This window comes from Copidosoma floridanum, unplaced genomic scaffold (genome assembly GCF_036245765.1).
Source record: "Copidosoma floridanum isolate Cflo_tuat_1 unplaced genomic scaffold, Cflo_Japanese_pri ptg000030l, whole genome shotgun sequence".
Classification (NCBI taxonomy): Eukaryota; Metazoa; Arthropoda; class Insecta; order Hymenoptera; family Encyrtidae; genus Copidosoma; species Copidosoma floridanum.
In genome coordinates, this window is record NW_028321907.1 from 1,134,836 (window position 1) to 1,158,784 (window position 23,949).

Sequence of the window (23,949 nt, forward strand, 5' to 3'; positions counted from 1 at the left end):
TATATATACGAGGTTGATTCTTCGCCATTGTCAAATAAGTTTTTGATCCGATTAGGCCGAGTGTGTGAAATGAATTGCGATTGTCGACACCTGCGCATATTGAAGTGTCCATCGAGAGCTTGGCTGTTGGCGACAGTTGCAACGAGAGAAATGTGCTTTCGAAAAATACGTCAATCCCTCGGGTATTACGATGTTCGATCAACTTTATCAATAATGAACAACGCGCGGATAACCTTAATCTTTTAATATTTGAGTGCGCGTCGGTGGATTATTTGATTCAGTGCCAGTTTACACGAGTTTTCCACTCGTAGAGTGACAACTAATGCCGTTTGCAAGTAAAAGTCTTGTTCGCGGATTAAAAGCTCGCAAACTACGTGGAGTAGAAAAATGCTCATCAAAACGTTTTTATCCTCTTGAAAAAAAAAAAAATGTCTTTCGCTTCTTTTAACCTTTTGTTTTTCGTAATTGTATCAGGTCATAAACTCCAACTCGATAAAAATACTCGGGCTCTCTCGCTCTAATTACATCGCAATGTTGAGTTATTTTTTCACCCGCTTTCCAAATGTATCACTTGTATTATTACCCACTCTTTGAACACACGGTAGCGAGTGCTAGAGTGCCGTATGAATTTTCATTCGAGGCCAAAAATACGTACGGATGGAGGGTAAATTTTTATTATTTTTGCCCATTTCCATCGTAGCGAGTACAAAGCATCAGTGAGCAATTGTAAAGGTTGAATCATTTTTGCGTGTTGCATAGGATACAATGAAATGTCTCTTACCCAAATATAAAAAGAAATCCTAAATTGACCGGATGGCCTATGCTGTAAATATAGTGTACGATATACATACACGTATACAGCTGCGATCCATTACGCGATCAAAGTTCAACTACGCGTATAAACAGGGATTATTCCGATTATTAGGTATTAGTAGCCCAGTGTGTTTACGAGGGTAAAGTTTGACGGGCAATATCCGATGCGAGTGGAGGCGGTAAGTAACAACAAGCACGACGTAAGGGGAAAGTTAGATAAAGGCAGGTATGTGGGCCGACCATCTCGTACGTTTTTTTTTTTTTTTTTTTTTTTTTTTGTTTGCACTGCCAACAAATGGTACAACATATAGATAACCCGAGGGTGGAAGGGGGGTATTGTTGATTTTGTTTTTTCGTCCGATGCACGCTCCATGCGGGCGTTGGATTTTCATTCGAAATTCAAGCTCCGATGGTCGTTCAAATCAGAATAAAAACCTCTTGATTTGTAAAACCGATTTCTTTTTCCCTCTTTAACCCTTTGGCGGTGACGTTATTAAACCGTCCTGGGTGAAAAAGTCTTGGCCCGACTCGCTCTTATAATTCGCCACGTACAGGTTCGGAAACAAACTTCCTGGCACTCGGTGTGTGTGTGTGTGTGTGTGTTTACTTGATTCTCAAATTACCAATACACCAGTGGAAGTGGGGAGAAAGTAATAAAAAACAGCTAGTAATTAACGGGAGCACGTGCCGAGCAGCCCTCGAATTGTACTCTCTGTAAAAATTCTGCGAGTAGATGGTACAACACTGTATAGCAATGGTGCAGAGGTCGACCCAAGGAATCAAGTATCGTTGGATCATAATAATAATAATACGCAAATCAATTGACAACAATCAAAGTAACCTGTTACAATGGAATCGCAATAATAGTAACCGTACGATAATACATCGGTTGTTTTTATATTTTGTTTCAAAGGGCACATCCCGAAAAAACTGTCGAAGCTATGAAGACGCGGGTCATGTAGACGCGGGCCGAAAGTCCAGAAATGGAAAATAAAATTACATGGCCGCGAATGGCACGTACAAGAGCGAGAGATACATCGCGAGAGAGGGCAGAGTTGAAAATCAATATCCCCCTTGAAAGTTGCCGCGAGGCGCTTACGCGCGCTCATGGGTGTGTGTGGGTATACCTCCATTGGAAAACGAGCAAAATCCCATACCGCGGCGCGCAAGTGTAAGCTCCTCCGTCGGGGGTATAAAGCGATGAACCACAGCTCGAGGCGCTCATGCGGTGCAAAAAAAACGAAGGGGGGGAGGGTGGTGCAAAAAAAAACCCCGGAAAACAATGAAAAGCGTGCCAACGCGCGTATACAAGCGCCGAGAGGAATGTCGTGCTCCCTAATGCGCTTTGCGACGGGGTAGCCTTTATTTTTCCCCGCCATCAGCAGCCTAAGAACCAGGGTGTAACTTGTTGCTGCCGAACTTGTTTGTATTCAAGCCCTCACCTCGGGGCTAATGAGATGAGCCTCCCGCATTGCACAGCCGGCACGAAATCACCTAACGACGTTCCACCGCGGAGAAACTTTTTTGATCCCGCGCATCACCCTCCCGCCGTATACTTGGAGCTGCTCGAGGATGACGCCGAAACGTGAGCCGAGCTCTCCATCTTTGTCTTTTTTTTTTTTGGGGGGGGGGAGTTCCAAGGGTCAAAGGAAGAGTTGGGATTCTTGGGAGACAATCCACGTACATATATCTGTGTGCCCGGAGCTTTGTCGCCGCGACACGCGACAGGGAGAGGAACAACAGGGTAGTTTAAAGAAACAGGATACGCACTCCCTTGAAATGAGCTCGACTTGCCGACGATCGTCTCCCCGGGCGGGGGGGGGGACGATTATTTCCCTCTGCCTGTTTGCGGGAAAAGTTCCGACTTGCTTCACCCGGTCCCTCCGGGTCCTTCCCTCGCGAGTTTTCTTCCCCAGGTATCCTCGTTCTTTCCCTCTAGCACTCCGAGTACCAAGACATCACACGCTACGATGTACGATTGACTTTAATCGAGTCCGAGAGTTGTCTTTTGCTTTTACAATAAACGGGCCAATAGTTGTTCACGAAAATAAAAAAAAAAAAAGCTATAGGATTAAGTACAAAGGGTATAGTGTGGAAATCGGTATGGTATCCATATAATCTAACCCGGCTACGTGCATAGGATCGGTAGGTATATATTATACATACATGTATATCTATGAGGGTTAGGCACGCGTGTGCGTATTGTGCAACAAAGCCGGGGTATACGGTGTAGTGCTGCAGCCACAAAGCAACATATACATATATATATATATATATCCTGTAGATATGGATATCTTCAAATTATACCCTGTACCTCCCAATCGAGCAAAACTAGCTGCTTTACCCAGTCATGCACCCCAATGCCGAGCAGGTATGGGCCACGTTTTGTGTATTAATTATTGCACGGCGCTTCAAAGGAGCTTCGGATGTGTACCCGGGTCTTCGATTGATGCGCCGCTCGTACGTGTAATAACTTGGAGTATGTACCTATTCGGCGATCAATCCTAACGATCCAACCGACTCATCTGCAGTTGTCGCCCCAAATGTTACTTTTAATTTGGAATTTTTAAGGCAATTTAGCCCCAGCACCTCTAGGTATATACATATATATATATATTCAAAGGAATCCCAAGACGACGGGGCTGCTTCGTATTCTAGATTTAATTAACTTTACTGATGCATCTCGCGGCATTAAGAAGAAGAGGAGGAGGAGGAGGAGGCCCGGGTGTGTATAAATGCGCGCTAAAAAGCCTCTAGAGAGAGACAATACGCGCTCGAGTCGACTCTACGCACCCCCCCGGTTGCTGAAAGAATATAGAGGCGTTGCCCCGTAATTGCGATCTCCCTCCCCTTCTTCGCCGTAGCGTATCGGTGTACACGTATACTTATCTCGAGAGTCTTTGAAAAGTACGAGCGATTTAGTCGAAAATAAACGTGGCGGGTCTCTCTCCTATACATCAAAAGTATCATTAGGGGGGGCTAATTGAGAAATGCCCGTTTCACGAGTTTGAGCGCGACGAGGGAAAATACACCGGGGCGAGATGGTTTTTTTTTTTCCGGGGGAGCGTGAAATCAAACGCGCGACGCATCGTTTGTCTTTTCCGTACCTACTCGTGCACGACTTTCGTGTTTCCGGGGAAAGAGACTGGCGGGAGCTCCGCTCGTCTGACATAAAGGGAAGACTTTCGCGAAGGCATCGAAAGTCGCGAAAAAAACAGCTATCGTCGGGTGAGCTATTGCCGAATTTCACGGATATCCGGTGTCAGGAGTGCTGATTGTTCTTTCCTCCGATACACTGGTAGGTCGAGAGAGAGAGAGAGAGAGGGACAATCAAGCTAACCAGAGTAAGTTGTTGGGCAGTAGCAGCGAGTACATAATAACTTATTGGCGCGTAGATGGGCAGGTCGGTCTACATAATTAATCAGCGGATGATGAGGGTATACAGTCGACGGGGGGTGGGAGATGCTGATGTAAGCACCCGAGCGCACGCACGCGTAGGTATATACTATATTATATTGAGGGTTGGACGGTTGTTCTTCCCCCCCCCCCCAAACTGCCCACGGTAGGTACACGTACACAGTTGAAGCATATTATCGCATGTAGTATGCGCACTTATGGGCTGCACGTGTAGGTATACACGCGCCCTTAACACACGGGTATCCAGGGTGGGAGGACGTGCATCGGACGTGGCCACTGCGAATAACAAATTGCGTATATGCACTTTGTAATTACAGGGTGATGCAGGGGACGTTGCGGGACGAGAGCGACACACGCACGCGGTGTGTAGCTTAACCGAACCGCAATGGGGCGACGCGGACCATGCACATATATTATATACATAAACATGGATAATCTACCGCGGTATGGGTGTGCAAACATTTTCTTGCGGGAGAGGCCAAGTCACGCGAATCAATCCCCTTTTTTGCGAGCGAGTGTTGGAACGGCAGAAAACAAACACGGCCACTCCCACTGGTACTTCTAGCGTGACTTGTACAACCCGCCGCTACCACGTGCGCGTATACCTATGTGTACCATGTCGTGGGGGGAAAATTTTAGCCCCCCTCTGTTTGAGGATCAGCAGTTTTTGTTTTTCGAGGGAATAAATGTGCCTTTGCTGGGTACTTTCCACTGAAAACGGAGACAATTGACTGTACGAGCTTCCTCAAATATGACTAAAAAATAGCACGAGGGAAGAAATCGTGGGCACCTCGCGCTTCCAAGGGCCGTTAGCTCAACTTGACGCAAGCGTCTCCGGCAAGTGACTGCATCGAAACGTATTGTACAGGTGCAAGAAGGGCCGACGATTCTCCGAATGCTCGAGTAAATTTAATCGGCTTCTCCTCTCCGGGTACACGATCTAGGCGGGCACGAGTGTTCCACGCAGAGCTTCCTCCTTGGCGAGCACGTCACGACACTCGTATCACACCGTGTCGAGCAAGTCTTTGTCCCCTTCCGTGCGATGGTTTCAATCGAAAACTCTCGGGCCAACCTTGGACTATATACCGTGAGCTGTGGTCCGTGCACACGCGCTCCTCGAGAAATAACGGCGGAGCAGGAGTATAATGGGACGTGCTGCTGTTGTTCGGGATCTTTAAAGCTCCGATCGAAACGATTGATTGGGTCCGCCGTTGCTTTTGTTTTTCCACCGAGGCTCCGGTAATTGCGAAAATTATACGCCATGGGAGCAATTATCCGTTGTTGTTGATTATTCCCTTGGAAAACACCGGCTGATCTGCGGCTGTAATCGGATTTGTCGTACAAGCGCGTGCCCTCTCTCGTCGAGTTGAATAATATACACGAGTTGCTTTTGCCACACGTTTCACCGGATTTACATGAATTTTCGGCCATTTAAATATGATGCACCGACTCCGAGTGCAATGCATGTACAAGCGCGTGCTTGCAAAGGGGTCAAAAAAATCAGTCTGGGGGTTGGCATCCGTACGATTGGGATTTCCAAGATTCCAGGACGAACATGACACGCGTTTGCGTCGAGCGCAAAATACTTAAGTGGGTCTCGCGTGAGCTCCGGAAAAATTCTTGGAAATTGATATAAACGAGGATCCAGTTAAAAAGTTAATCCGGCGAACCGTCGCCTGTATCTGAAACTTCGATCAAAGTTGGCAAGTTCGACGAAAGTTGTTCTAATTATAGAAAGGGGGGATGGATGCTGTCGCGAAGAAATATTTCAGACGGAGATGACTAATTCAGAGGCAAACGTCGAGGCTTCCCGTGAATTTTTCTTTTCCACAAAGTTTCGTGCATGTATATATATATACTTTGCTTTTTTTGTACAATAATCGTTGGGGTGCGCGTATAATTAATGAGACACGTTTCGATGGATTTTCATTCAGGGGATACCAAAGTTCGAACGGCGAGTAGCGTATGTTACGAGCGAATCTCGCGACTGGGAAGAGTTTACAATGGCAACACCAACGGAAAGCCTTTTCACCTCGGGCCACCACTTTTCATCCGTTACTCTTCTCGAGCGTGAAATTCGCGCTTCTTTCCACCCCCTTCCACCCGGTACGTGACGATGTGTTCTCCACCGCGTTGCATTTAATGCTCATGGTTGAGCGTCAACATCAAATGTCCCCTTTGGGAGTTTAATCTCGCCCAAAGTTGTAAACGTCCACCATCTCGAACTCAAACTCGACTGCAGCTTTCCGGTAAGTGTGTGTATGGTCGTTAAATTCTTACTTTTCATAAACGAATATACCACAGAGACGTACAGGAGGCGACTGACCGGGAGAAAATCGACGAGTGCAAGAATGGCGTATCTCTTTTGGTATTGCCCTTCCGTGCGCGGGAGGGAGATAAGTAATGAAAAATACGGGGGTACGGAAGATATCAAAATTGAAAAGTTCCCATAGCCGAGTCCTTTGAAGCGAGCGGAATGGCCTCGGGATAAAACCTCGGCACGCAAAAGGCGCGGATGGACGAGTGAGAGGGAAAAAAGGAGTCCTCGGGTATGTATACCAGGGATGCGCGCATCGGACTGAAATGTAACGTCGCAGCGTCTAAGGAGGGGAGAGGACGGTTTCTCGATGATACCACGGGGAGCTTTTGCTCTGTTTTATCAATTTGACCCGTGGGGCACCTTTTGAAAAGAGCTCGCTGTGGGGAAAAGCAGAGGGCTGCGGGAGCGAAGAGGTCCGAATTGCAAATGCGGGATTACTCCTCGAGGACTCGAAGTGTTTTCTCCCTCCCTCTCTCTTGTTTTGAAAAATGTAATCTTATTTTGAGCCCGTTTTTCTCGCAAGTAGATGCTGTAGGGAGTTCTGGCGACGTTTAATAAGTTAGCGCAAGCGTTTTCGCTTCATTGTCATTCTTTTTCTGTTTTTCATTCTTTTGTGGTTCTTAAATGTATGCTTTTCAACAAAGAGCAGGATGCAGAACGTACATTTTTCATCAATTGGTATTTCCGTTATTTCAACTAAAGTTATTTTATTTTATTGCACGTAGAACTAAAATTAATCCCCATATAATTATTAACCAATGAGAAAAATCTGCATTCTCTGCAGCTACTAGTAATTGCACTAAATAATGACAATGGCTGAAATTAATGTGCCCTTTTGAATTTTGCTCTCCGATGACGTTCATTACGTGAATAACCAGAAAATCAACAATACCTATAGAATTTCTGGTTCTCTCAAAATGTACACAAATACAAGTGAGCCGATTAGAGGGGAGTTATCGGTCGCACAGTTCCATTTGTACACGAGTCTAAAATTGTACTTTTTTTTACTAATTCTAGAATAATCCGAAGTGCATGAATAAACTTGAATCTGAGATTAATTAGGTCTTTGTAGTTGATAAAAATGGAAATAATAATTCGCTCGAGTTAACATTTCATTCTCGAGTACGAGAATTCCTACATGCTGATGAATGTAACCATTTTAATCAGTGTCCACAACAAAAAAATGTTTCAAACCACCATTGTATAATAGTATCAAAGCGGAAGTTCGTTCAAAGAGTGATAGTAATACACTTTCATTGGAATGAAAAATGTCACGCATCGGAAACTTTTTCTCTGTCACGTTGTATTGTATAAAAAAATATTACCATCTGCATTATTCGACATTCAAAAGCGGCAAATGCAAATAGTTAAAAATGTATCTTGTGATGAAATATCTACTGCCCAATAAAATTACGAAATGAATAAACTAAGTGGAAAAAGCATCGACAATGAAAAATGCCGAGCATCGTATATACGTACACAATGCTGCTACAACTGCATTAGTGGTTGCAATAAATCTGTGCTGTATGCAATACAGCGTATGAAAGGGAGCCTTGTTTTTTACCCACAATCTCTGGATTTCAGGGCCTCGGGTATCTGGAACGAGAAACTTACTCTCGTCGATAGGGATTTTCGTGCTACGGTTGACGATCGGTTCAGCTAAATACCGACGAATAAAATAAAACATGCCAATCAACCGTGTAATTCACGATACCGATTAAAGTTTTGATTTTGCTTCTCGAACCGTGAAATTGGAAATGAGAAAAGCCTGCGACTAATTTGGCATACCTACTTATTCGGAGCTCACACGGACTTTTTCTTACGCAATTTATGATGCAATTAAAATTTAATTTTTTCCAAAATGATCGAAATCCATTCACATAAATCGGTATAATTGTATAGATTCGCTTGCGCGTACGAGTCAATAGTTTTTAGTTACCCGGTAATTCATTGCAAAAGGATGCAATGTATAATTACACATAAAGCAATAGCGATTCTGGTAAATATAGGCACGACGAAGTCATAACAAAGGGCATCTTTTACACATATGGTGCACGTACGTACGTGTCAATGAAAAAACTGCGAGTTCCTCTTGAAAAAAACCATCAAACGCATGAAACTTTTAATCATTAATTGTTTCCACATCGGTTCAGTGACACCTTATATGTAAAAGACACAAACATTTTTTTCCATTGATCGCAACACTGGAAATGTACACAACTAGGTCATGAAAAAAAAGCCTACCACATGTGGTTCGAAGTACGAGAAGTATTCATACCGTCTGTTTTTTTTTTTGTAACTTTTTTATTGATAAAAAGCTATTTCCGAGTCCCGCGTGGCATCCACATCACGTTCGGTCAGCTCGTGACGTGCCGATACATGTATCGATGGCATTCACGCGGGTGCCCCGGCCAAAAAGTATTTCACCGAAGATTTCCATTTCCGTCCATCCGCGCTAGACATCCGAGCGCGACCCAATATTGCCAATCCCGATGCTCCACAAAAATGATCGAGGACGTTTTCATTGAATCGGCGATATTTCATACCGCGTCCCAAGACCCGTCGACACCTGTTTCCCGGAATTGCCGGCCACAGGGCGTGTCGAAGCCCCTCGAACTTGCTCAAACTCGAAAAGTTCGGGGGAGAGCCGCATTACGCGACCGGGCTCTTAAACATTCAGCGGAGCCGTTTGGCCGGCCGACAACTAAGTACTTGAATTTTCATGGCGGGCCTATCAATCGCTGATCAAAGCGCGCCTTATCCCTCCCTTCGAAACTCGAACGAGAAATCGGTATATGCAAACAACCGCGGAGAGAAGGGAGGGAAGAAATCGGTGAGTGTTATTCGGGTGACAAGGCGTAGAGACGCGTCATTGGGGCAATTTTCGAGCGTCGGATGCACCTGGTCCGGCGAATTGATCGAATTTCAAACTCGAGCTGCGTGTGGGCTGGCCATCGATGGTACTGACACTGTACGCTTGTGGTTGCAAATCGAATCAACGGCATCGCACCTGCGTATTTTTAATCATTTTAATTGGTTGTTTTCGTTTGCCGATGATGTTTTCAATTTTCTTTTTTTTTTTTTTTTTGGAGCTTTTTTTGCTACCATTAATTAACTCAGTGCGGAGAGAGCGGACTCTCGAGTGGTTTTTGAAAACCATACGAGCTCCGCGTTTCATGAGGATTTGATGAAAAAGATTTTTCTTACGCAATTGATGAAGTGAATCGATTGGAAGTAGTGTGTATTGAATTTCCAGTCAGTATTTCAGCACTGATGGAAAAATTGATCTTTTTTTTTTTTTTTTTTTTTAATCCTGCAATTTTAAACACGTCAATCACGGAGCTGAAAGTTTGTCGATGAACTGATAAAAACGAAAAATACAACGAGGAAGATTTCTGAATCGTCGGTCTAAGATTATCACATTATTACGCGACATGGGATCTTTACTCAATTTGTTTTATTTTTATTTGTGCGTAGCTACCGACTGGGTCGATATTTTTAATTTCAACGTTTTAAGCGCTGTCTACGTATTGCTTGCCGAGGAAAAATATTTTTATTAACTCTGGGCTCATAGTTACGCAGGAAAGGGGAAAATGTGTTTACGGAAAAATATTAATTTTCTATATTTTCTCTTTTTTTTCAGTTCCACTCAACATCAGCCAACATTTGCTGCATCATCTCATCGAAGCTGCATAAACTGATGATAACAACAAGCTGACGAAGTTGGCGCTTATGCATAAGTTCTTAAGCAGTTTACGTTGTAGTATTCCAAGCAAGTCTCGCGAGAGGCACAGAATAAGATAGTACACTCGAGCGTTATAAGATTACGTTACACGTAATGTACGCGAAATGCGAGTCTGGTATTACAGAGAGAGAGGATATATCCTCTTATTGGGTCAAACTCGCTCGACTGCGCCTGAACTTCAAATGCCGAATACATTCGGAGATGAGAAAATCCGAGTCGCGCCATGTGCCCGTTTGTTTGGTGCCGTTCTTACCCGCACGTTCGGAAGCCATGCGACGAGGAGGCCTACCGGAGATATTCATCCAGCTGCCAAAGAAGCGCGTACTTGGTCGGCGAGTCGGAGGAAGTTGAGCTCTGAGTTCTTATACCTCGTGTGACAGCGATTTCGGACAAGGGATTACGCATCTGATTCACAGTTGGAATTTTTTCCTCGTATATTTGGGTATTATGGTACTGATGCTCTTTGTTTATAAAAACCAGGGAGTGCGGTAAGATTTAAGACTTGTACGAACTGTATTATTTTTAAATATTGAATTTATGGGTATTTAATAAAATCATAATCAAGTTGTGAATATAAAACTTTTCTTGTACAAAAAAATATTGAGAATATAAAAAATGGATGACAAAACTTAGCACAATGAATTACACTTGAGATGAAACACATATTTTCATTTATTCCTTGAACTGATCGACAAGAATTCTTGGGAAACATTTTTGTTTATTGGAGTGGATGGGAATAACGTACATACACATCGAACGAAGGCATTCACGGTAATTAGATGACATCCAAATCACAAAATATTTAATCTTATAATTTTTAAGCTTTAGTACAGGAATAAGTTTATTTATTATAAAATTTGCAATATTCGTAAACACATGTTTAACGCAAAAAATTGCTGAAAATAGAAAGCTTTTGAATATACAAAAAAACTTTTTAATTTGAAAAAAGCTTTGAAAACTTTTTCATTTTTTATGATTACTAAGAGTACATGTATAAAACACTGCAAATCGATTAATTTTTTTCTTATAACATATTTCTATTGTATTTCATGGACAGTTTACTGTCAAATCCTGCTCAGCAGTTCGATCAATTATCGCGTAATTTAAGACTCTCTTCAAAAATGTGAGGCCGTTTTATTTGACTTGAAAAATTAAGAAAGCGAAAAAATGATACAACGTGTCTTGGTAGACAACAACGGGTGACAAGGCCACAGTAGTAAAAAACGTTTTGAAATTTTTCATAAATCTGTACAAAGCGAACAGCAAAAACACAACGGATAAGAGATGTGGAGGGTGAAGGTGAGAAGGAAAAAACAGGGGGGGGGGGCACGAAGAAAAAGAAGGACTCATTTTAATGAAAACCCGCTCCGATTTGCCTGCCGCGTCAGCTATTTCTATTTCGCGAGCGCTTCTTTGTGCCTTGGTTCAGGTGAGATATTAGTTACTCACGCCCAGCGTGAATGGGCTGTCGCGACACACCGCAGTGGCAGTGCAGAACGAGCTCTCTGCGGTTCATGTGAATTTGTGCGCTTAGTAAAAATGGATGGCGATAAAGTATACGAAATCTCGAGTAATAAAAAATTTCAGGCTTTTGTTGCCGCGTCCGCATGAAGGACTCTTTTCTTTTCTTCTGTCTTTTTCATCAAGTGTGCCTCTCTACCTTTTTTTTTACTCCGTAATAATTTTTCTCTGTCCTCACGACTGTGAATGCGTGCCTGTACAGCACGTGTACGTGAAATATCTTTGAAAATTTTTACTTTTTACTTGATTCTTTGGTATCATTTTAATTTCTCGATGAAAAGTTTAAGAATAAACATAGACCGTATGAATTATTGCACTGTGGACTTGAACTTTAGCACTAACTCTGTTAATAAGGAAACACTTTTCCAACTTTTACTTTACGCGGTAGTTTTAAAGCTTTGCACTTTTCTTTTGATTTGGATTAATAAAAAATGTCAAACTTATTAGAAGAGTACAACTTACACATTAAATAAGTTGAATAAACTAAATAAAATTTTTACTGTTTAAAAAGTTATTTTATCGATGCATACGATATAATGGTATGATTGTAATTCCTACAAAAGCAAGAGTACAAATTCCAGACGAGGTGGCAAAAAATTATGCACGTAATAAAAGTAATATGGCCAAATAACCTTTGCAAAATTACAAAATTACATTGTCTGACCAAACTAACTCTGTACTACTGATTTCGCTTTTTTTTTTAATACGGGTCAAAATTTCAAAAAATTGTATCACACAGTTTTGTGAATGTTAACTGTTAAGCGTATCATATGAATTCACTGAAAATAAAAAACGCACCTAATAATCGTTGTAAAGTAACAAGGGGGTATCAAGTATCATTGTCTGACCATATCGAGTTTGTACTACTGATTTCACATTTTTGCCAAGTATTAAAATTTTCAAATCTGTATCACGTAGTACGTGTACGATAAACAAAAAAATAAACAAATTTGTATAAAAACAGCCAGGATTATTACGTATTGTGTCAGAAATAATGTTGTCAAACACCAGTAGCCCGAATACTCACCCTTGATGAAGTCCACTGCCATCTCGAGGCCGTAGGTGTCCTTGTCGCAGTCGTCGAGTATGTGAGCTCCAATCTTGACGCCAGGCACGAGTTGCATCGCGTTGAGCTTGTCAAGGCTGTACAGCATCGCCTCGAGGGCCTGTATGCCCCCCTGGGGCATGACGGGCCCACACGTAACCGAGTCCTCGCGCTCGTGCACCATCATTAGGCCACCCAGGACGAGCTCACCCTCAACCAATGCTTCGAGCTTGACGGGCCAGGTGGGCGACCCCGGGAGCTGCAACTGGCCGGAGCCCCCGTGGGCCTGCCAACGGGAGCTCGCCAGGAAACCCTGCCAGTCACCGTGGCGGATCGGATGGTGGCTCTCGGGGTTCTCGGGCCGCCGCCGCCGGTGCCTAGCACCCGGGGCCCCGGCCGGTCCCAGCAAAGCCAGCAGCAGCAGCGGTAGCAGCGGCGACGTCAACCCCGGGACGGACCTCATGGCCTACTCACGGCGGACCCGTGCCCCGATCGAGCCGCCGCTACCATGGTTTTTATATCCTGCCCCACTAATGGAGGACAGCGTACGTATGAACGATGTACCACCCAAGCGCTGATCAAATATTTACACGTGTATCGGCATCGTCGTCGTCGCCGCTGTTCATCAATCCAACTCCCCCCCTTTTTTTTTTTATTTCTTTCCGATTCTCTGTTTGGTCGACCCACTTTGCAATAAACTACCGTGTTGCCCCCGCGAATCCCGATATTTCGGAATGTCAGGCTTGAAGTAATAAAAGCCGGGGATGATGTGTGCGCTCGTACACCGATCTTCGATACTTCGAACAAAGGAGCTCTTTTTACTCACTTTTTTCTTCATCTAAAACTTTTGAGAGCCCGTAATACGGTTTCGGATAGGAAACACTTTGATACTCTTTGTTCGGCCTGAGGGGGACGGACTTTGATCGATACCCACGCAATAAAGCTCATTTAAACCTCGGTCCAATCATTCAGAAGCAAGTAATTGATTCACAATGGATCATCAGGGGCTGGTTAGCCGTAAAAAGAAACAAAAAATCAAGTCTCGCAATTTTTAAAAAAATGTAATAATTTTTAGTATGGAATTAGCTGCTGATCCCTTAAGTGGTTCAGGTTATTACGCGGCCTACGGTGGGATCTGGACGAGGAATAGTAAATGATTTTGCACTGATAAAGCTTGATGAATTACTGACCGATTGCGGTGAACGTAAACTCTAACAGCATCGGATTAAAAATAAAAAACAAAAACAGGGAACGTGAGCATGGCGCAAACTACTCATCCTTAATAATCGTAACCTGCTGATGGCCACGGGATTAAAGGCACAAATTGTACAATTTGTTTTTTAGTCCACCTTAAAAATACCTCAAATTGACTTTAGCTCGCAGAGGTCAGTGGACGGTTTATCGCGCGTCCGCCCAGTGTCGGGTTGGTGTTTATTTTTTGGCAGCTTAACAGTCAACTAACGTTTTCAACGCATTAGAAAATCCCAAGACCAACTTGCTTATTTTGCATATTGGAAAAGCCTCGCTTAATGAGCCACAAATTTCACGGGATTTCCACACTAATCCCTCCCCAGGGGAATTACGCGAGGTAAAGGGCTGGCTTAATCGAGGCGAATATTTATCTTGTAATAGTTTGTTTTCTCACCCTGTGCGCTTCGTACAAACAGATTATGGAAAACAACAGTTGCATTGATTTTGTTGATTCATCAGCAAATACCGACCGGCTTTTCTAACATTTTTAAATAATCAACGTGAAGAAATGTAATAATAGCTTATATATGTCGGGTTCCCGTGTTATTATTGGATTACGTAGGATTTTATATTTATTTAAAAGCACCTTAATGAGCATTTAATTAATATTTTAATATAAACATGCATTCTTGTACGAATACCAGGTCATTTTTAAATCATATTGAAACATCAAAGTGAAAATTCCTCCTGTGTTTCGTTAACAAACAAGGGTATCATGGAATAATATCGTCCCTCGAAAAACAACAATCTACTGAAGCGTAATGAATTTTCGAATTAAAAAGTGCGACAAAACTTGACTTTTTTAGTGCCGTTAATTAATGAGATTGAAGAGAACACGATAAAATGGGGATATAAAAGCACTCGTTGCCCAACATGTATATAATACATGTGACCTTAAAAATGAGACGTTTTTTTCTCACGCTGCTTTAACGAGGGATAAGATCGGTAAGTTAAAACTAATGACAACTTTTTTGCGCAATGAATATTTTAAAATTCATGAGGTAAAGTAGCTCTCGCGCTATGATATACCTTATAACGTTTTGAATTTTTAATTACATATACATTTTAGCTAAACATAAACTATTTAGGACCGCTGACAGTACCGGACCGCGTTGGAAGTAAAACGTTAAAATAGAACAGGGCAACGATAAATCTTAAGCGAGCATAATAAATTGTTCAAACCGCAGTGGTAGAAAAGATAACTTTCACAACTGTCACGCGTTAATTTACGTATGGTCTCGCGGGAGAGCGCGGAATTTCTTATTTAATCTACTATCACTTTGGACCTTTACTTTCGCTCGTTCGTGCATTTGATATTGTTTGTGTCAAGAGAATAGTCAAAGAACATGGTACAAACTAATGAATAAACGAAAGCGCCATTTCATCATCGCGCACCTCGCTCGTCGCTATGCAAATCTGAATAAAATAGGCTGTCAGAGCTTCAGCGATACTACAAATGGAGGAATTAATTACCTTATTACCTTTTTGCAAGTATGATGCTGCGCATATACTTTTATTGGAGGGCAGTTAGACGTGTCGAATATTTTTAAATTTACAGGTTCTCTCAACTTGAGGTAAAATCTCCGTCTCGTCATAAAATAAGATGATTAATTAAAGCTATTTTTAAAGAGTTGGGTTGGAATTGAAAATAATATCGGACACCACGATGAGATTATGAGGGTTTGGTGATGCTGCAAGATATCCTCAATTGTTCACACTTTACGTATCTGAACGACATCGTGACGGAAAGTTTCATTAAATAAGGATAATGCCATTTGGTATCGAATGGAACCCGAGATTTCATAATTCTATGCCTAATTGGGTGAGTGAGCTCCTATATAAGTGGGCACAATGCTCTGTCTATAACCCAGTTTCTGAAAATTAGAGAAGTTGGGCAGTCATCATCAGTTTCAGGGTTTTTCTGTTCAAAATAAAATTATGCCATCGAAACGAAAATAAGTATATGAACCAACACAAAATTAAAATTTTAAATTTTCAGAGTTCGTTTAACTATTCTTTTAAAAGTTGAAACGATTTGAAATCTTTTAAAAGCGAGAAAAGTTGTATTTTTACTTTATCGGATGTATAATATATTTACCACTGTTGGACTTGGAGCGTACTTTTAATGTACATTTCGAAACGCGCATAAAATGGTAAAGTTTCAACCCGTCCCTTTAAAAGAGGACATTCCAATGGAGTTTAACGACTTTCGGCAAGCCGCTCGAAAATTCATAAACACCTTTAATCGAGATGGTCGAAAAACGAGTAAGACAGCCCCACCGCCCTGTCCATCGGTTGCAAGATTAATTCCAACCAAGACCCGCCGTCCAACTCATACTGCCAAATTCAACAGGCAGTCTATGTGTACCGTGCCCGCGCCAAGTTGGAATTACTTTTGGCTATTGAATGGCTCACGTGACCCGCCCACCCCAGCACCTTCCCGGCATTATTCGACGAACATCATGGCAATGGCTGCATAATGCAGCTTCTTCGCCTAAACTTTCGCTATTATCGACACCAGCACTTTTTCGTCGTCCCTGAGTCACGTTTTTTCGTACGGAAATACAATGAAGGGGAAAATATATACAGCCGGCTCCCTTAATTCACGTCAAATTGTTAATTTACGTGCCGATGGCTCGAGAAAGGTATCGGTGTCAAGAGCTCATTCCTTCGGACGGGGGGGGGGGGGGGAGGAGTACAGTGGCGTCAAAAAAGTCTCGAGCCCTTGCTTATACGACCCGGGGCGGGAATCACCCCCCGGGCAGTCAAACAGCTACGACGTGTGTCGGATCGCGCGCGTGTATATGCTGCCAAGTGCCAATAAAAATCCATCGTCTCCGCTTTGGACGTCCGAGCCCTTTTTTTCCTCCCTCCCTCGCCAACGAGGGAACAGAGAGAGGGAAAAGTGTGTGTACGCTCTAGCGCGCATATTTTCCTTTCCCCCCTTGCTCTCGCGAGTGCACGCATAAAGCGTAAGTACCGCCTGTTACTGCGACGGATCTGTCGATTCTGACACGAGCGTATACACGCTATTTCTCCCCCTCCAACCCCATTCCATGGGCAACATACGTGCGCAGCACCCTGCCAAAGTTTTACCTTCCGCTCTTTTTCACAGCCGCGTTACACACGTCACGGCTATCTCGAATCTATATGGGCCGCGTTGCTATTGAATCGTATACGAAAAAAGCGAATAAAAAAGAAAAAAGGTCGATACCGTGCAATTAATTTCTATTTTTTGCTCTTTGCCACTCTGCCACCCATCGCTTCAATCATATCTTTGCGATCGAGGGGGAGGAGAAAAAATGGAAATTCCAATCGCTACTTCGAGTGATGGATCCAATTGCCAATTCGTGAAAATTGTAGGTTACCAACTGCACCGCGGATAAGATTTCTCATATACACGGAGATATCGATCGGCGCCGATACGAGTCGAAGCACCGTAAGCGATACACACACTGAATTTAATGCTCTTCAAATACGTCGTTGTTACGGGCCATCGGTGCCGAACAGTCGATAAAATACGTGCTCGCGTGTGCGTGGCGTTCGCTCAAACCGACAAACCGGGAGATATGACCTTCTCTCTCTCTGCGTGTAAACTCACGCCACGGTGGCCGATTAATTGCGATCAATTGAAAAATCGCGTGTCAACGGAGCTTCCCCCCACCCCTGTATATCTTATGTATCGCCCGCGTGTACCCGAGCGCGGGTCTATCGCTGCCTCGTTACCCGGCTTGGATTTCCGAGGAATTTACGGCGTAGCTCCTTCGTTGTTGTTGGGCGCTATCCTCTCTCGCGCGGCAGATCCCAAAGGGGACAACATGCGAAGGGGGAATTCGCGGAGCTCGATCGAAAGAAGCGAATGTCGAGCAATAAAGTCTAATTGATCCAGTGACGGTTGTAACTTTCGCCCAAAAAAGCGACGTTTTTCACCCTCCCTCCTTTTTTTCTGTCCTCTTTTTCGTTGTTTTCGCTCTGGCCAAGTTTAAATCGACATTGTTTCTTGCGGTGTGCACCCACTGCAATTATTGCTTATTGGTATTTTGCTTTTATTTTTTTCCTGACCCGTCATGTTCATTTTCGTTGGACATGTGGATATGGTAAAAATTACCAAGACGATACGAGATATTATTGGGTTATTGGTATCGGGAAAAAATCCAAGTGCCGATGCTTGCGTTGTGCGGCCTCTTTTACAAACAAAGGCCACTCGCTGAGTTATAATAGGTGCGATCATGCGACACGCCGAGAATCCTGATAATGTCCTCGTAATAACGTCTCGGACGCTCAACTATATGGCTGTGAAAGGAATAGCAGATTTTTTTTCTCCTTCATCCGTATATAGACTTCAATATTCCAACGAGCAATGCCGAGATCGATCAAACGTTTTTCCAAGGCATTTGTGCTCCATCGTTTTTATAGCGCAGAAAATATAACCCGCATCGATGCGATGATCGCGTGGAAAATATGAAAAACACGACACTTGTTTCAGCAAAACAAACAGCTTTTCATCATCCATCGGACGAACGTGTATTATTTCTCGCTTGGTTATTGTTATTACCACTCTGGGAATGAGACATAATGAAGTTACACCGCGGCGTCGGGGTAAAAGTTTTTTAATAAAAATTTTCGCCTCGAATTCAAAGTAATAAATTAGCATCGGAAAGGGCAAGGTGTGGTGGGAAATCAAATGTGACCGCGCCAACTTTTTTAACAAGTCAAGTTTCAAATTGCCGTATACAGAGTCATAACGAAGCGCGTGACGAAATTCGGTCTCGTTGAGCGTTTCCTTCCAGTTTGTTAATTTTACGGGTGTCGTGGGAAAAAAAAAAAATTTCCCATCATCAATCTACCATTGTCGGGCCGGCGAAGCGATCGAAACTTTTTCGCCCTCACGACAGCGGGAAAAACGAAGAAACGGAGGATCGGAAGAGAGGAAAGCTGCCTCGTCATGCCTCAACCGCGTATACATAGACATAAGTGGTTGAGAAACGCCTAGTCAGCGGAGACGACGACGGCTCTTGTATAGTGTAGAATATCGTCGAGCGCTAGGGACGATTAATTTCAGAGCAAGAAGTTACCTGGGTCGCCGATCAATCGTCACCAACTAAACCACAGGAGAAACCGGTATCTTTCGGTTGCCGGTCCCGAGCAAGTCTCTCAGTTTCAGCCCCTGCGCTTGGGAGTACGACGGCGCTGAACGGCACCAGCGGCGGCCGATCGGCGGGGCAATCGACGCGCGCGGCTCGGCGTCGGGGCAGCCACTGAGGCGCCGACGACTTCGAGGTGCGCGCCAGACTCGTGCCTCCCTCCGCGACCCTTCGCGCGCGCCACCCTCGGCCACATCGCACCACCCCGCGGTGTCGGATCATACACACCCGAGTCTCTTTGACGCATGTACCCATCCCACTTGGTGGCTCTTCTTATTCTTGCTTCGCTTCTACACGGGTTGGTTACCTGTTCGGTCACGTTTTTAAGCGCCCGTATGGACCTTGGATGGTATTAGTGGGTAAACTGTGAATTGCAGTGGATCTCTTTTACTGTGGGAATGCTGTGGTACTTAAGTTAAATAGAAAAAAAAGATACTCATTTAGAGTAACTTTTCCTTTTTTTTTTTTTTTTTCATAACTTTGTTCGGTCTTTCAGGCCGTGCGGTTAAACTACCCCATAGATTTTTCAAAAGGTAATTCAAAAAGTTCTCGGGGTAAATATGAAAACCGAGCGAATTCTGAGGTTGTTTGATCTGAGAAAATACAGAGATGCGCAGGGTAGCGGAACGATGAATCTGCAATTACACATCCAATACTGGTGGTACGACCCTGTATCCACTCATAGTTCTCGCAATCGTTAAAGCAGCCAATTTTAGCTAACCAAAATATTATCATTATCGGGGTACTTATGGCTGATGTGAATCGGAGCATTCGAGCAACTCGTGCAAACCAAACAAAGTTCGCACTGCTGTAATGGAACTTGGAGAGCTGTACCCTCTTCCCTCTGAACCCTAATTTCTTCGGATTGACTAGACCGATGATGAAATGTAGCTATCGGAAGGACCCTCGATACTATTTGATGTCGTACGAGGTATTGAGTTTATTAAAATTATTTTTTGTTTATTAACACTACAATTACGCGCTTTTTGAAATAAAACAGCTAACTATAAAGATACATTTTACTGAGTGGAATAATATGATTTTTTTATTTTTAACATAAAAAATTTTCAATAATAAAATGATATTTTTTCATCGACTGGAAAATTTTTTTTATTGTACTCAGAATTTTAGTTGATTATTTAAATAAAATTTTATTTTACAATTTCATTAGCAGTCAGAGCTAATATGTTTATAAATCTTAAATCGATAACATAAAACAAAAGAGAATTAAAATTAAATATTTCAACTTGAACGGGCTAGAAAATGCTCCACTTTTTACCACATAAATGTACAGTCTTTTTTTTTTTAAACGCACGGAGCATTGCGTTTACTCCCAGATGGAGATTGTTTTTGTTGGAGTCATTTTTTTTTTACGGTAAAATTTATTTGTTGTTTCGCAGTAGAAAGGTTTCACCCTTTTCCGTGCCCCCTTCCAGAAGAGACTTTACCTCATGCACCTCGTCCCATATCCCGTACATTATTCTTTACTGTGGGGCATTGTAAGGATTTGCTTGAATAAAGTGCCATCGTATACAAAACTTTTCAACTTCTCTTGGCTTGTTTTAAATAATAACAATTGTTATTTATCCTCGCTGTGATTGCCATAACATATGAATAACAACAATACTTGCATGAGAATCACCAGTTTATATGCAACGGTTCCACAATTTATTGTACTATATTGTGTTTATTTCAAAAATATTTTATTTTACTCGAGGATATAATCACACCAATAATGATACCAATGATCATATGAACAATAATAATTATACAACTAATAATAAGAAGCCGAGGGAGTGTATAGGGTGTTGTCGGTGATTGCACCAATTTTCTGATGATGATCCACATCACGGGAATACCACGCATGGGATATTGCCGGGCTCCCTTCGTTTGCTCAGACTGACAAGCCGCTTTGTACGCGTGTACACTCGCGCGCCGGTAGTAAATCAACGATGCTCTTGACAGTAACAGCAACGGTGTATACACATGCACCGCACCGACAAACGGTGTGTGTGTGTGTATACACTTTCGGGTCGTCCCGCGCGCAAGCTCCGAGTTTTCCGGACCTCCACATTATAGCGCTAATATTAATTTCACGCTCCTGGATAGCATTTGGATTACCAAGTAGCTACCACTACCTGCTGCACCAACTTTCCGACGCGCGCTCCCTTCCACCTCATCCCACTACTGTACTATTCCTTCGCGTACCCCGCACTCTGTTTTATCCCCCTGCACTTGACTTGACGGACTTTAGTCGGTAGTTTTTCGACTCGCCGAGTCCCTCGTGTAATCAATTACCTCGAACCCTCTCTCTCTCTCTCTCGGTCTGTTATTCCTGGAACAACACACCGCGGGTGGTGTGCAAAAAGAGGCAGCAGATAAGCCGCGACAGTGTTTGCACGCGTAATAGGTCGTGGTGTATCTGATTGGCCTTCATTTCCCCGAAATTAATTTCCAGCCCAACAATAACACCGACGCGTGAAAACAAGCCAAACGCGCCGATGGCAGTGCAAAGTGTATTTTATTCGAGCGATAAACGTCGGTTCGCGCACCCGAGCCGAAGCGGAGGGGGAAGAGTCGCTTGCATTGTAAATAGACGCCGCGCGCGGGTAGAGGCGATCTTGCCATTCAAGGGACGCTGGAAGTTTCGCCATTCGAGCTCGGTGGTATATATGTATACAAATGCACGCGGAGAGGTTCCGTGCATTTTCTTTATGATTTTCCGCTCTTGGCCGGAAGCCATACACCCCGCGGATGGAGTTTGGGCCGCGTAGGTGGTCTCGATTGAAGCTCTGTGCAATCGTCACTTTTCGATCCACCCCGCGTTTCGCCTTCCCTCGTAAATCGACGTCGCGCATTTTATTACCAAAGTGCGCGTTTGTTCGATAAATTTATCATTGCGCTTTCTATGGCATCGCGAACGGAGGAAATTCGGTTCGATTTTGATCGTAAAATGCCCACTGAGAAGTAGATGTTGAGAAACGGTTGGTGCTTTTACTCTTATATAAATTAACTGTTTGGAGGTGCGTTTAGCCAGGAATCATCGATTTTTCCCCACAAAGGCATTTATATGTACGCGGACAAATAAGCTCGTTACTCTTTAGTTCGGCGGTGGTCTGTGTAGTAATGATACGCTGTAATTACCGTGCGTGCATTAGCTAAAAGCTTGTTAGTCGATTCTCTCAAAGCGGAGAAATGCGCTCGTGTTTACGGACGCGTGTTATTCAAAACAAATCGAATATCGTCATATCCATGCAGCCTTGGCTTTGGCGCGGTGCTTTATCAACCAAATTAGAGTACCTTATTAGCATTTCCACGGGAAATACGTTTGATTCGGTCCAGTTTACCCGCGCGTGTAACATATCAAGTATACGCACGATCCTCTTCAACTAGCTGATGTGGCTGACCAAACTCGAGTGTTTCTACTTGGACCTGTTATTTTTAATGCCTCAAAGTATTAAGGTATTTTTTGTATGAGTTTCACGTTTGTTTCCTACTACATAAGCAGATGCCACAGAAATACGAATTAGTGTTTAGATGCTCTTTATACTTCGTAATACATCACGTGCGTACCTATATCCCGCAAACAGTTGTGTCTGACCAAACTCGGATGTTTCTACTTGATGCTGTTATTTTTAGCGACCAACAGTGGAAGTAGGTATATTTCCTATCAGAGTTTTGCGGGTTTCCCCAATTTTATTGATAAGAGGCATAGAAACATGTACAAATACAACTTTATTGCCCACGTGTAATTCATTTGACACGTTTATTTTCCTCCGCGAAAGCTCCGAGTGTGCCACTCTCAAAATATCAGGCGCGTCGAGTTTCGAGAAAAAAAAGGGATCATCGATCAATTTTTCTTTTTATAATCCGCATCTTAACGTTCACCGAAGCGGGTAGGCATTGAGCGATGTGTATTCGCGGCCGCGGTTTATTGCAACACGAGATGCACACGTATTGATTTATCGTTTCTCTTAGCTCGCTGCTTTTGCGGGTATCTTTGCATCGAACAAAATATTCGTTGGCTCGTTGTTAATTCACAATTTTGAAAGTGTAATATATTGACAATCCGAGTGAAGTGAGGTAATTTGGTTATTGTTTTTTTGTTCATATTTGTAACAAAATTGACAATGGAGCTTGTGCATGCTCGGTCATAAAATAATAAAGGACAACTGGCACATCTTGAAAATATTGCTCGAAAGGGTAACGCTAAGAGGGGTGATATGAAAAAAACAAAAAAAAAAACAAAAAAAAAAAACACGTAATAATTCAGGTGGATATTACTTGCGTGCCACAATCGAGCTGAAGATATACGGGGTGTATGGGGTCGCTCGCGTGCCTGCCGCGATAAATAGAATAGCCGAGGCGTGCAATTTGCCAATGGACTATCGCGCTTTTCTCACCTCTCGAGGAAGAGCTGTGCTCCGCGTGTAAATGCGAGCGTGGTGAATTTATCCGCGATGGCCGGATGTGCTTTTCACAATTGTTTGCCGTTATAAGTGTATTTCACTGGAACGACTACACTTTTCAACACGTCATACTCCGATCGGTGAATTTGTGCGCGGGAAAAAATACGGTTCTGTGTGACCAATGAACCAAATTGAGAAATTCACACCACTTTACATAACGTTAATAGGATGGACTTTTTTAGTTGCTCAATCAATAGTTAAAATAGTAAGGATAGTGATTTGGC

At 43.1% G+C, this 23,949-nt stretch overlaps 1 protein-coding gene across 1 annotated transcript in view; it reads right to left on the reverse strand.

Moving 5' to 3' along the window:
- The window catches only part of Glurb (metabotropic glutamate receptor B), a 42,247-nt gene extending 28,923 nt beyond the window's left edge, over nucleotides 1–13,324 (reverse strand). Inside the window, exon 1 of the mRNA XM_014359388.2 lies at nucleotides 12,844–13,324. Within this exon, the coding sequence (XP_014214874.2) occupies nucleotides 12,844–13,324 (481 nt within the window). The remainder of the gene's footprint in view (nucleotides 1–12,843) is intronic.
- Nucleotides 13,325–23,949: the final 10,625 nt, after the last annotated feature.